The 13,804-nt window shown below is 45.7% G+C and overlaps 2 protein-coding genes across 2 annotated transcripts; both read left to right on the forward strand.

The window, feature by feature from the left end:
- Positions 1-392: 392 nt before the first annotated feature.
- Positions 393-1,551, forward strand: JR316_0006575 (uncharacterized protein; the record flags this gene model as incomplete). Its single annotated transcript, XM_047892321.1, has 2 exons — positions 393-1,274; positions 1,348-1,551. 2 exons carry the CDS (start codon positions 393-395, stop codon positions 1,549-1,551), a joined length of 1,086 nt encoding a protein of 361 aa, XP_047747603.1.
- An 11,094-nt stretch (positions 1,552-12,645) lies between these two features.
- Positions 12,646-13,804, forward strand: JR316_0006576 (uncharacterized protein; the record flags this gene model as incomplete). The annotated part of the gene is made up of 2 exons (XM_047892322.1): positions 12,646-13,527; positions 13,601-13,804. The coding sequence occupies 2 exons, from the start codon at positions 12,646-12,648 to the stop codon at positions 13,802-13,804; spliced, it is 1,086 nt and encodes a 361-aa protein (XP_047747604.1).

Here is a 13,804-nt window from a genome sequence, read left to right on the forward strand (position 1 = left end):
CACAGTCAATAACCCACGATGTCAAAGAACAAAAGTGTTGGATCCACTTTTGACAGGTTACCATGTGCCACATCGACCCGTGACACTCTGTTCATCAGAGACCTGTCTAACTTGACAATAAACATTGACAGATTTGTGATAGTCGGTAAGATACATGACAGCTGCGCAGCATCACTTCACGCGCTGTCATCGGATGTCTAGAACATTCCTTCTAAGAATAGCCACTGAAGAGTCTATAAAGACGAAAGGGCTGGTTGTTGGGATCCCCCAACAGCCCTCTGGCCTTCTTTCTATTTCAAACTCACAGTTTAAACTAGTCGCTCGCACCTCGCTTCGCTCGGTGCTCGCTCCCCCCCTAAACCCAACGACTTTGCTATCACCCATCAGTTACCATGTCATCCCAATACTCTGCTGCATTCTCTCGTGCCATGTCCCCTACCCTGGACGCACTCACCCAGGCCGTCGTCAACAACACTGTCTTCGGCGTCAACGATGAAGCAGGCCGCCATAACGCTCTTATCGACGAGCTGGCCACTGTGGTCATCAAAAAAATAGCTGAGTGCCGCTCCGTTGACCAAGTCATAGACTGCGTCTTTTTTGACTATCGTGCTGCCCTCAGGGAGTTTCTCCTCAACCTCGCATCGTGGTGCGACAAGAGGGAAACAGTCAAGGCTAGCCTCGAGCGCCTTGAATCTGCCGTTAGCGCAGGCAACACGCCCAATCGCCTTAAGGTGAAGGCACCCGAGTTCCAACTTACGAAGGAATTCGCGGATGCCGGGTCAGCGGAGGCTCTTCGAGTCTCCACTACGTTCTCTTCCGCTCGTGATGCCTTCCAAAAGGCAATTAACGACGGCGCCGTTCAGGCGAAAAAGGACGAGCTGGCTTTTTGGGATGATAAATGCGCGCTCAACTCTTGCTACGAAGCTGCTGCCCTCATCGTTAAGGCAACTTACGATGATCGCAAATCCAGCTACAAGCTCCCTGTTTTCTCTACAGACAACAAGGGAGTTCGACGTATAGCAGAGTGGGTAGTGTCTCCGCAAAAGAAAGCCGAATGCAGTGCGCTGCAAACTATACTGCCGGCGATCTTTTCTCATATCAAACAGATTGTCAACATGCGCCACCGCGCCTTGGCAATTAAGATTGAGAAAAAGCGGACGACTGCGGCAACAGCCGATGTCGAGATGGCCGATGCGACCAAACCAGGTCCATCGATTCAATCCCTTATTGATAAGGGCTTGAATGCACGTCTCAAAAAGCTCAACCTTGGATCTGTGGGCAAGAAGGCAAGTTTTCGTAACCCTTCACCCATAATTCTGGACACTAATTATTACTCTAATTACCCAGACTTTGTCTGGCCAGAATTCGTCCAAGGCTCCTCAACCTCAGGCCAGGAAAGCTGGCCCTTCGAAACCCAAGTCGTCGTCGACGCCTTCGCAGAGGAAGCCTCAAACCAAGGCTTCCAACAAGGTCGACAACAAGAAGAAAGGGAAGGGGAGAGCTCCCGTCAAGAACAACGATCCAAAGGGAAAGGGAAAGGCAAGAGCCTAGACGCGCGGTCTACTGTAGCATCATTTACGTCGGTGAGACCCGCCTTCCCCAACTCTATTCCTGACGATATACTCACCATGACTAAAACAGACGCAGTTTCTTTTGTACACCTCAATACCCCGATTTCATTCTTATTGGCTGGCCAGTATAGATCTAGTGTACACTGTAGTCCTGGTGTTTCGGTCCCTGTTGATGTAGCAAATGATTTATCTCTTGGACTCAATTATATGTTTTTTACACTGCCTTCTAAAAATCTGATCATGCAAGCATGGAATGATTTTCAACGAAGAATAAGATGGCGTATCTATTTTTTGTTTAAAGAAGGCATGAATAAACCTTTCGATCCAGACTATGGAGTAAGCTCTAAAAAGAAAGAGAAACCTCCAATGTTACCCGCAATTTATGGAACTTGGCCTTTCAATGGGACGTCGGTACGTTATTAAAACGATCGCAAGTATCCCGGAAGAAGCCCTTAAAGAGATGCGAAAGCACGCGTTCTCTCCTAAAAGGGACAAGATCCAAAAGTTTCTTTTCGATAACAACTATGTTATTACGATGACAGATAAGAATCTTGGCCTCGCGGTGTCTGAACGCGACTGGATATTAAGGAATGAGCTCAATCTTCTTGAAGATGAACGCAACTACGAAGAGTTAGAATTCGAAGTTGCGCAAGAAGTTATGAAGAGCAAAATGATTCAGATGCAAACTCTCGCACGTACCGTCGAAGATGAACATCTGTTTCTATTTGAACTTGGGTTGTCTCGATTCTTTCTATCGAATGTACCGGAAGACGGATCATCGTTCAAGTATCCTCAATTTCATGGTATACCTAAAATCCACAAGAAACCTACTGGATTTAGGCCCATAATTCCGTGTCACTCTGTAGTATTTAATCCTGCAGCCAAGTTTGTATCAAAAGAGCTTAAGCCGATTATTAAATCGACTCCTTCAATCATTCACGGAACGAAGGATCTCTTTACGAGATTAAGCCAATTGCGTATAGACCCCAAACGACAATGGTATTTTGTCACCGGGGATGTAGTTGCTTTCTATCCCAATATTCCGTTGGACTTGTGCATCGAAATCGTTTGTAATATGTACGAGGAATGGTTACTCAACGCTTCGGAAGAGAACACTGCATTAGCCCATATTAATCCAAATTCGTTAGAGAATAACTTGGTTAAATTGGGCATCTTTAAACGTGCTATCGAGATTGGCAATACGCAATTGATAACACAACATGGGTCTAGATATTTTAGACAAAAAAATGGCCTCGCAATGGGCGTCGCGGATTCTCCGGACCTTGCTAACCTCTTTGGAGCCCATTTTGAAATAAAGTCAAAAATCTTAGACCACCCAAACGTGGCCTTCTATGGAAGGTACATCGACGATTGTTTCGCAATTGTTTACGCCGAGTCCGAAGCACTTGCACTTAATCTTATTAAAGAAACAATAAAGTTCGATGGTTGTGTTATCGAATGGGCTGTCTCCTCGTCGGGATGTCAATTTCTCGATGCTTTCATATTCAAGGAGTCTGGAAAACTTCATTGGAAGCCATTTGTCAAGACAGGAAACAACCGAGAACGAGTTCCATGGGTATCACATCATCCTTTGGACGTCAAACGTGGCGTCTACATTGGAGAGTTATCCAGGTTAGCCGTGCTATGTAGTACCAAGGAAATCTACATCGGAGCAATTAGAGACCTTAACGCTCTCTATTTGATGCGCGGTTATCCCGAAAACCTAGTCATGTCTTGGTGTAAGAAGAATATACAAGAACGTTGGGAAAAGCGATTCGCTTTACGAGTCGCAGAGCACGACGAATCCATTCTTGTACTTAAAACCAGATTTGATCAGGTATGGAATTGGTTTTCAGCTGCTGAACTTGGAAAGACTGTTACCGAGTACTGGTCGGCATGGTATGAACATGCCGAGAAAGGTTTGTATAGTGCAGACTCGTCCAGACCCCTTATCAAACCAGATCCAAATTACGTTCACGACCTCGATGATGTTCGCCCGGAGCTGTTCACACAGATCCTCGTGGACGGAGAAACTGAGTTCGTACCGGATTTGAGGAAGATAGGACTACTCGGAAGTCGTTGGATAGTATCGCGAAAACGCAATACTAATCTTTTCGACCTTGCAAATGTGTGGAAGAAAACAGTCTTTCGTAAACTGGATGAAAACATCGCTGAAAAAGGTGGTGTTGTTCCCGAAACTCAAAACGTTAATGAAACTTATCATTCTGCTTTAGTTGAAGCTGCTGAACAGATAAGTATCGAAAGTGATAACGAGATAATACTTCATAGACGTTCAATCTCACAAGAGAGGGAACATCCAGAATTCGGCAGAATATCCAAATCTTACAACCGATGAAAAGAATACTAGCGCGTAAGGCGTAAAGCATTAGAAAAAAACCCTAACCGTAAGTATTCCTTGCTACAAAGTAACAAACATCTACTTACAAGCAACACATTGGATTAAATAGCTAAACCTAAACCTAAACCCTAAACCCTAAACCCTAAACCCTAACCTAACCCCAACCCTAAGCTAACTAAGTCTAACCTTAGTAGGAAGTAAGGTAGGCGTGTGAACTTCCGAACGGCATGTGATTGTGAAGGGCCGGATCTAATTTAGTACATGGGAAAAGTTACTTAGTACTTCGGGAAAAGTTCCTTAGTACCGTGGAAACATTTTTGATGGACCGGATCATGAACTGTCCAATTAAGATTCACAACAATCAATCATTCTATTGTTTGATTGTTAGGTAAGGACCCAGGTAAGCTATTTATACTCTAGACATGTGAATATTCCCATGTCGCGGTTACTCGGAGCCACGTAACCAGAGTAATCTATATCCATGTGATTCACATCACAGTCAATAACCCACGATGTCAAAGAACAAAAGTGTTGGATCCACTTTTGACAGGTTACCATGTGCCACATCGACCCGTGACACTCTGTTCATCAGAGACCTGTCTAACTTGACAATAAACATTGACAGATTTGTGATAGTCGGTAAGATACATGACAGCTGCGCAGCATCACTTCACGCGCTGTCATCGGATGTCTAGAACATTCCTTCTAAGAATAGCCACTGAAGAGTCTATAAAGACGAAAGGGCTGGTTGTTGGGATCCCCCAACAGCCCTCTGGCCTTCTTTCTATTTCAAACTCACAGTTTAAACTAGTCGCTCGCACCTCGCTTCGCTCGGTGCTCGCTCCCCCCCTAAACCCTAAACCCTAAACCCTAAAACCCTAAACCCTAACCCCTAAACCCTAAACCCTAAACCCTAACATCGCTGAAAAAGGTGGTGTTGTTCCCGAAACTCAAAACGTTAATGAAACTTATCATTCTGCTCTAGTTGAAGCTGCTGAACAGATAAGTATCGAAAGTGATAACGAGATAATACTTCATAGACGTTCAATCTCACAAGAGAGGGAACATCCAGAATTCGGCAGAATATCCAAATCTTACAACCGATGAAAAGAATACTAGCGCGTAAGGCGTAAAGCATTAGAAAAAAACCCTAACCGTAAGTATTCCTTGCTATAAAGTAACAAACATCTACTTACAAGCAACACTTTGGATTAAATAGCTAAACCTAAACCCTAAACCCTAAACCCTAAACCCTAACCTAACCCCAACCCTAAGCTAACTAAGTCTAACCTTAGTAGGAAGTAAGGTAGGCGTGTGAACTTCCGAACGGCATGTGATTGTGAAGGGCCGGATCTAATTTAGTACATGGGAAAAGTTACTTAGTACTTCGGGAAAAGTTCCTTAGTACCGTGGAAACATTTTTGATGGACCGGATCATGAACTGTCCAATTAAGATTCACAACAATCAATCATTCTATTGTTTGATTGTTAGGTAAGGACCCAGGTAAGCTATTTATACTCTAGACATGTGAATATTCCCATGTCGCGGTTACTCGGAGCCACGTAACCAGAGTAATCTATATCCATGTGATTCACATCACAGTCAATAACCCACGATGTCAAAGAACAAAAGTGTTGGATCCACTTTTGACAGGTTACCATGTGCCACATCGACCCGTGACACTCTGTTCATCAGAGACCTGTCTAACTTGACAATAAACATTGACAGATTTGTGATAGTCGGTAAGATACATGACAGCTGCGCAGCATCACTTCACGCGCTGTCATCGGATGTCTAGAACATTCCTTCTAAGAATAGCCACTGAAGAGTCTATAAAGACGAAAGGGCTGGTTGTTGGGATCCCCCAACAGCCCTCTGGCCTTCTTTCTATTTCAAACTCACAGTTTAAACTAGTCGCTCGCACCTCGCTTCGCTCGGTGCTCGCTCCCCCCCTAAACCCTAAACCCTAAACCCTAAACCCTAAACCCTAAACCCTAAACCCTAAACCCTAAACCCTAAACCCTAAACCCTAAACCCTAAACCCTAAACCCTAAACCCTAAACCCTAAACCCTAAAACCGTTACGGAGGTCATACAAACTCGTTTTAGTCTAGCTGCGGGGATATCCAGCTATGATGACTTTGTAATTCGAGGGCGCGCAGTTCTTCAATGGGTATGGACATCAGGTGAGAGTACACTGGGGGTTGTCAGGACCAGCTCTGCTGGATACGCTCCTGGCAAGTCGGTTGCAGCCGGCGACACTACCGAATTGCTGGGACGTCCTAAAGCTTGTGGGTACCGCCGACCGCTGGAAACAGCCTAGGCACCGGTGGCGACCGGGTATGGTAACAATCCCCAAGATTCAGCGAAAGCTGGAATGGATAATCAGCAGCGAATCCGTAACGGTCACGCCGACGGAAGCGTTCAACGACTAGGTGGTAGTGGGGTCTTCGGATCTTAAGATATAGTCTTGGGAGTGGGGAAACCCACATCTGGTATCTAAACCGCGCCTCGCTGCTTACGAGGACGGCCCGAAGTCCAGAACCGCTTAAAACGCGGGTGACCCGGCCTCCCCTTAGTAAAGGGAGTTAACACAAGGATGGACAAATAGTTCGTCGCCGGAAATGAACCTGTGGCTGTAATGGCTGATGTGGCGCCCCTTGGTAAAGGGCTTAAAGGGTATTAGCCTGCCATGTCCAATGGCATGAGAGTGTCCCTTGGTAAAGGACTTAATAGGCAATAGCCTGCTCTTTTGTCATGAGCGGTATGTAGTGATCGTTTGCCTGTACGGTAGCGCCCATTGCTTGCACTGGTCCACGCCCGTAAAAAATCACGAGCCGAAACCCTAAACCCTAACCTAACCCCAACCCTAAGCTAACTAAGTCTAACCTTAGTAGGAAGTAAGGTAGGCGTGTGAACTTCCGAACGGCATGTGATTGTGAAGGGCCGGATCTAATTTAGTACATGGGAAAAGTTACTTAGTACTTCGGGAAAAGTTCCTTAGTACCGTGGAAACATTTTTGATGGACCGGATCATGAACTGTCCAATTAAGATTCACAACAATCAATCATTCTATTGTTTGATTGTTAGGTAAGGACCCAGGTAAGTTATTTATACTCTAGACATGTGAATATTCCCATGTCGCGGTTACTCGGAGCCACGTAACCAGAGTAATCTATATCCATGTGATTCACATCACAGTCAATAACCCACGATGTCAAAGAACAAAAGTGTTGGATCCACTTTTGACAGGTTACCATGTGCCACATCGACCCGTGACACTCTGTTCATCAGAGACCTGTCTAACTTGACAATAAACATTGACAGATTTGTGATAGTCGGTAAGATACATGACAGCTGCGCAGCATCACTTCACGCGCTGTCATCGGATGTCTAGAACATTCCTTCTAAGAATAGCCACTGAAGAGTCTATAAAGACGAAAGGGCTGGTTGTTGGGATCCCCCAACAGCCCTCTGGCTACTTTCCATTTAACTCCCAGTTTAAACTAGTCGCTCGCACCTCGCTTCGCTCGGTGCTCGCTCCCCCCCTAAACCCAACGACTTTGCTATTATCCATCAGCCACTATGTCATCTCAATACTCTGCTGCTTTCTCTCGTGCCATGTCCCCCACCCTGGACGCACTCACCCAGGCCGTCGTCAACAACACCGTTTTCGGCGTCAACGATGAAGCAGGCCGCCATAACGCTCTGATCGACGAGCTGGCCACTGTGGTCATCAAAAAAATAGCTGAGTGCCGCTCCGTTGACCAAGTCATAGACTGCGTCTTTTTTGACTATCGTGCTGCCCTTAGGGAGTTTCTCCTCAACCTCGCATCGTGGTGCGATAAGAGGGAAACAGTCAAGGCTAGCCTCGAGCGCCTTGAATCTGCCGTTAGCGCAGGCAACACGCCCAATCGCCTTAAGGTGAAGGCACCCGAGTTCCAACTTACGAAGGAATTCGCGAATGCCGGGTCAGCGGAGGCTCTTCGAGTCTCCACTACGTTCTCTACCGCTCGTGACGCCTTCCAAAAGGCAATTAACGACGGCGCCATTCAGGCGAAAAAGGACGAGCTGACTTTTTGGGATGATAAATGCGCACTCAACTCTTGCTACGAAGCTGCTGCCCTCATCGTTAAGGCAACTTACGATGATCGCAAATCCAGCTACAAGCTCCCTGTTTTCTCTACAGATAACAAGGGAGTTCGACGTATAGCAGAGTGGGTAGTGTCTCCGCAAAAGAAAGCCGAATGCAGTGCGCTGCAAACCATACTGCCGGCGATCTTTTCTCACATCAAACAAATTGTCAACATGCGCCACCGCGCTTTGGCAATTAAGATTGAGAAAAAGCGGACGACTGCGGCAACAGCCGATGTCGAGATGGCCGACGCGACCAAACCAGGTCCGTCGATTCAATCCCTTATTGATAAGGGCTTGAATGCACGTCTCAAGAAGCTCAACCTTGGATCTGTGGGCAAGAAGGCAAGTTTTCGTAACCCTTCACCCATAATTCTGGATACTAATTACTACTCTAATTACCCAGACTTTGTCTGGCCAGAATTCATCCAAGGCTCCTCAACCTCAGGCCAAGAAAGCTGGCCCTTCGAAACCCAAGTCGTCGTCGACGCCTTCGCAACGCAAGCCTCAAACCAAGGCTTCCAACAAGGTCGACAACAAGAAGAAAGGGAAGGGGAGAGCTCCCGTCAAGAACGATCCAAAGGGAAAGGGAAAGGCAAGAGCCTAGATGCGCGGTCTAATGTAGTACCTTTTACGTCGGTGAGACCCGCCTTCCCCAACTCTATTCCTGACGATATACTCACCATGACTAAAACAGACGCAGTTTCTTTCGTACACTTACATACTCCAATATCATTCTTGTTGGCTGGCCAGTATCGTAGTAGTGTACATTGTAGTCCTGGTGTTTCTGTCCCTGTTGATGTAGCAAACGATCTCTCTCTCGGACTTAATTATATGTTTTTCACTCTGCCTTCTAAAAGTCTGATCATGCAAGCATGGAATGATTTCCAACGAAGAATAAGATGGCGTATCTATTTTTTGTTTAAGGAAGGCATGAATAAACCTTTTGATCCAGATTATGGAGTAAGCTCAAAAAAGAAAGAGAAACCTCCTGTATTACCGCAATATATGGAACTTGGCCTTTCGATGGGACGTCGGTACGTGCAACGCACGATCGCAAGTATCCCGGAAGAAGCCCTTACGGAGATGCGAAAGCACGCGTTCTCTCCTAAAAGGGACAAGATCCGTAAGTTTCTTATCGATAACAACTATGTTATTACGATGACAGATAAGAATCTTGGCCTCGCGGTGTCTGAACGCGACTGGATATTAAGGAATGAGCTCAATCTTCTTGAAGATGAACGTAATTACGAAGAGTTAGAATTCGAAGTTGCGCAAGAAGTTATGAAGAGCAAAATGATTCAGATGCAAACGCTCGCACGTACTGTCGAAGATGAACATCTGTTTCTATTTGAACTTGGGTTGTCTCGATTCTTTCTATCGAATGTACCGGAAGACGGATCATCGTTCAAGTATCCTCAATTTCATGGTATACCTAAAATCCACAAGAAACCTACTGGATTTAGGCCCATAATTCCGTGTCACTCTGTAGTATTTAATCCTGCAGCCAAGTTTGTATCAAAAGAGCTTAAGCCGATTATTAAATCGACTCCTTCAATCATACACGGAACGAAGGATCTCTTTACGAGATTAAGCCAATTGCGTATAGACTCCAAAAGACAATGGTATTTTGTCACTGGAGATGTAGTTGCTTTCTATCCCAATATTCCGTTGGACTTGTGCATCGAAATCGTTTGTAGTATGTACGAGGAATGGTTACTCAACGCTTCGGAAGAAAACACTGCATTAGCCCATATTAATCCAAATTCGTTAGAGAATAACTTGGTTAAATTGGGCATCTTTAAACGTGCTATCGAGATTGGCAATACGCAATTGATAACACAACATGGGTCTAGATATTTTAGACAAAAAAATGGCCTCGCAATGGGCGTCGCGGATTCTCCGGACCTTGCTAACCTCTTTGGAGCCCATTTTGAAATAAAGTCAAAAATCTTAGACCACCCAAACGTGGCCTTCTATGGAAGGTACATCGACGATTGTTTCGCAATTGTTTACGCCGAGTCCGAAGCACTTGCACTTAATCTTATTAAAGAAACAATAAAGTTCGATGGTTGTGTTATCGAATGGGCTGTTTCCTCGTCGGGATGTCAATTTCTCGATGCTTTCATATTCAAGGAGTCTGGAAAACTTCATTGGAAGCCTTTTGTCAAGACAGGAAACAACCGAGAACGAGTTCCATGGGTATCACATCATCCTTTGGACGTCAAACGTGGCGTCTACATTGGAGAGTTATCCAGGTTAGCCGTGCTATGTAGTACCAAGGAAATCTACATCGGAGCAATTAGAGACCTTAACGCTCTCTATTTGATGCGCGGTTATCCCGAAAACCTAGTCATATCTTGGTGTAAGAAGAATATACAAGAACGTTGGGAAAAGCGATTCGCTTTACGAGTCGCAGAGCACGACGAATCCATTCTTGTACTTAAAACCAGATTTGATCAGGTATGGAATTGGTTTTCAGCTGCTGAACTTGGAAAAACTGTTACCGAGTACTGGTCGGCATGGTATGAACATGCCGAGAAAGGTTTGTATAGTGCAGACTCGTCCAGACCCCTTATCAAACCAGATCCAAATTACGTTCACGACCTCGATGATGTTCGCCCGGAGCTGTTCACACAGATCCTCGTGGACGGAGAAACTGAGTTCGTACCGGATTTGAGGAAGATAGGACTACTCGGAAGTCGTTGGATAGTATCGCGAAAACGCAATACTAATCTTTTCGACCTTGCAAATGTGTGGAAGAAAACAGTCTTTCGTAAACTGGATGAAGACATCGCTGAAAAAGGTGGTGTTGTTCCCGAAACTCAAAACGTTAATGAAACTTATCATTCTGCTTTAGTTGAAGCTGCTGAGCAGATAAGTATCGAAAGTGATAACGAGATAATACTTCATAGACGTTCAATCTCACAAGAGAGGGAACATCCAGAATTTGGCAGAATATCCAAATCTTACAACCGATGAAAAGAATACTAGCGCTTAAGGCGTAAAGCATTAGAAAAAAACCCTAACCGTAAGTATTCCTTGCTATAAAGTAACAAACATCTACTTACAAGCAACACATTGGATTGAATAGCTAAACCTAAACCTAAACCCTAAACCCTAAACCCTAAACCCTAACCTAACCCCAACCCTAAGCTAACTAAGTCTAACCTTAGTAGGAAGTAAGGTAGGCGTGTGAACTTCCGAACGGCATGTGATTGTGAAGGGCCGGATCTAATTTAGTACATGGGAAAAGTTACTTAGTACTTCGGGAAAAGTTCCTTAGTACCGTGGAAACATTTTTGATGGACCGGATCATGAACTGTCCAATTAAGATTCACAACAATCAATCATTCTATTGTTTGATTGTTAGGTAAGGACCCAGGTAAGTTATTTATACTCTAGACATGTGAATATTCCCATGTCGCGGTTACTCGGAGCCACGTAACCAGAGTAATCTATATCCATGTGATTCACATCACAGTCAATAACCCACGATGTCAAAGAACAAAAGTGTTGGATCCACTTTTGACAGGTTACCATGTGCCACATCGACCCGTGACACTCTGTTCATCAGAGACCTGTCTAACTTGACAATAAACATTGACAGATTTGTGATAGTCGGTAAGATACATGACAGCTGCGCAGCATCACTTCACGCGCTGTCATCGGATGTCTAGAACATTCCTTCTAAGAATAGCCACTGAAGAGTCTATAAAGACGAAAGGGCTGGTTGTTGGGATCCCCCAACAGCCCTCTGGCTACTTTCCATTTAACTCCCAGTTTAAACTAGTCGCTCGCACCTCGCTTCGCTCGGTGCTCGCTCCCCCCCTAAACCCTAAACCCTAACCTAACCCCAACCCTAAGCTAACTAAGTCTAACCTTAGTAGGAAGTAAGGTAGGCGTGTGAACTTCCGAACGGCATGTGATTGTGAAGGGCCGGATCTAATTTAGTACATGGGAAAAGTTACTTAGTACTTCGGGAAAAGTTCCTTAGTACCGTGGAAACATTTTTGATGGACCGGATCATGAACTGTCCAATTAAGATTCACAACAATCAATCATTCTATTGTTTGATTGTTAGGTAAGGACCCAGGTAAGCTATTTATACTCTAGACATGTGAATATTCCCATGTCGCGGTTACTCGGAGCCACGTAACCAGAGTAATCTATATCCATGTGATTCACATCACAGTCAATAACCCACGATGTCAAAGAACAAAAGTGTTGGATCCACTTTTGACAGGTTACCATGTGCCACATCGACCCGTGGCACTCTGTTCATCAGAGACCTGTCTAACTTGACAATAAACATTGACAGATTTGTGATAGTCGGTAAGATACATGACAGCTGCGCAGCATCACTTCACGCGCTGTCATCGGATGTCTAGAACATTCCTTCTACGAATAGCCACTGAAGAGTCTATAAAGACGAAAGGGCTGGTTGTTGGGATCCCCCAACAGCCCTCTGGCTTCTTTCCATTTTAACTCCCAGTTTAAACTAGTCGCTCGCACCTCGCTTCGCTCGGTGCTCGCTCCCCCCCTAAACCCAACGACTTTGCTATCACCCATCAGCCACTATGTCATCCCAATATTCTGCTGCTTTCTCTCGTGCCATGTCCCCCTCCCTGGACGCACTCACCCAGGCCGTCGTCAACAACACCGTCTTCGGCGTCAACGATGAAGCAGGCCGCCAAAACGCTCTCATCGACGAGCTGGCCACTGTGGTCATCAAGAAAATAGCTGAGTGCCGCTCCGTTGATCAAATAATAGACTGCGTCTTTTTTGACTATCGCGCTGCCCTTAGGGAGTTTCTCCTCAACCTCGCATCGTGGTGCGACAAGAGGGAAACAGTCAGGGCTAGCCTTGAGCGCCTTGAACTTGCCGTTAGCGCAGGCAGCACCCCCAATCGCCTTAAGGTGAAGGCTCCCGAGTTCCAACTCACGAAGGAATTCGCGGATGCCGGGTCAGCGGAGGCTCTTCGAGTCTCTACTACGTTCTCCACCGCTCGTGACGTCTTCCAAAAGGCGATTAACGACGGCGCCATTCAGGCGAAAAAGGACGAACTGGCCTTTTGGGAGGATAAATGCGCACTCGCTTCTTGCTATGAAGCTGCTGCGGTCATCGTTAAGACAACTTACGAAGACCGCAAGTCCAGCTATAAGCTCCCCGTTTTCTCTACAGACAACAAGGGAGTTCGTCGCATAGCAGAGTGGGTAACGTCGCCGCAAAAGAAAGCCGAGTGCAGTGCGCTGCAAACTATACTGCCGGCTATCTTTTCTCATATCAAACAAATTGTCAAATTGCGCCACCGCGCTTTGGCAATTAAGATTGAGAAAAAGCGGTCGACCGCGGCTACAGCCGATGTCGAGATGGCCGACGCGACCAAACCAGGTCCGTCGATTCAATCCCTTATTGATAAGGGCTTGAATGCACGTCTTAAGAAGCTCAACCTTGGATATGTGGGCAAGAAGGCAGGTTTTCGTAACCCTTCACCCATAACTTTGGATACTAATTATTATTCTAATTACCCAGACTTCGTCTGGCCAGAGTTCGTCCAAGGCTCCTCAACCTCAGGCCAAGAAAACTGGCCCTTCGAAACCCAAGTCGTCGTCGACGCCTTCGCAACGCAAGCCTCAAACCAAGGCTTCCAACAAGGTCGACAACAAGAAGAAAGGGAAGGGGAGAGCTCCCGTCAAGAACAACAATCCAAAGGGAAAGGGAAAGGCAAGAGCCTAA

The sequence above is a fragment of the Psilocybe cubensis genome, chromosome 6 (assembly GCF_017499595.1).
Source record: "Psilocybe cubensis strain MGC-MH-2018 chromosome 6, whole genome shotgun sequence".
Classification (NCBI taxonomy): Eukaryota; Fungi; Basidiomycota; class Agaricomycetes; order Agaricales; family Agrocybaceae; genus Psilocybe; species Psilocybe cubensis.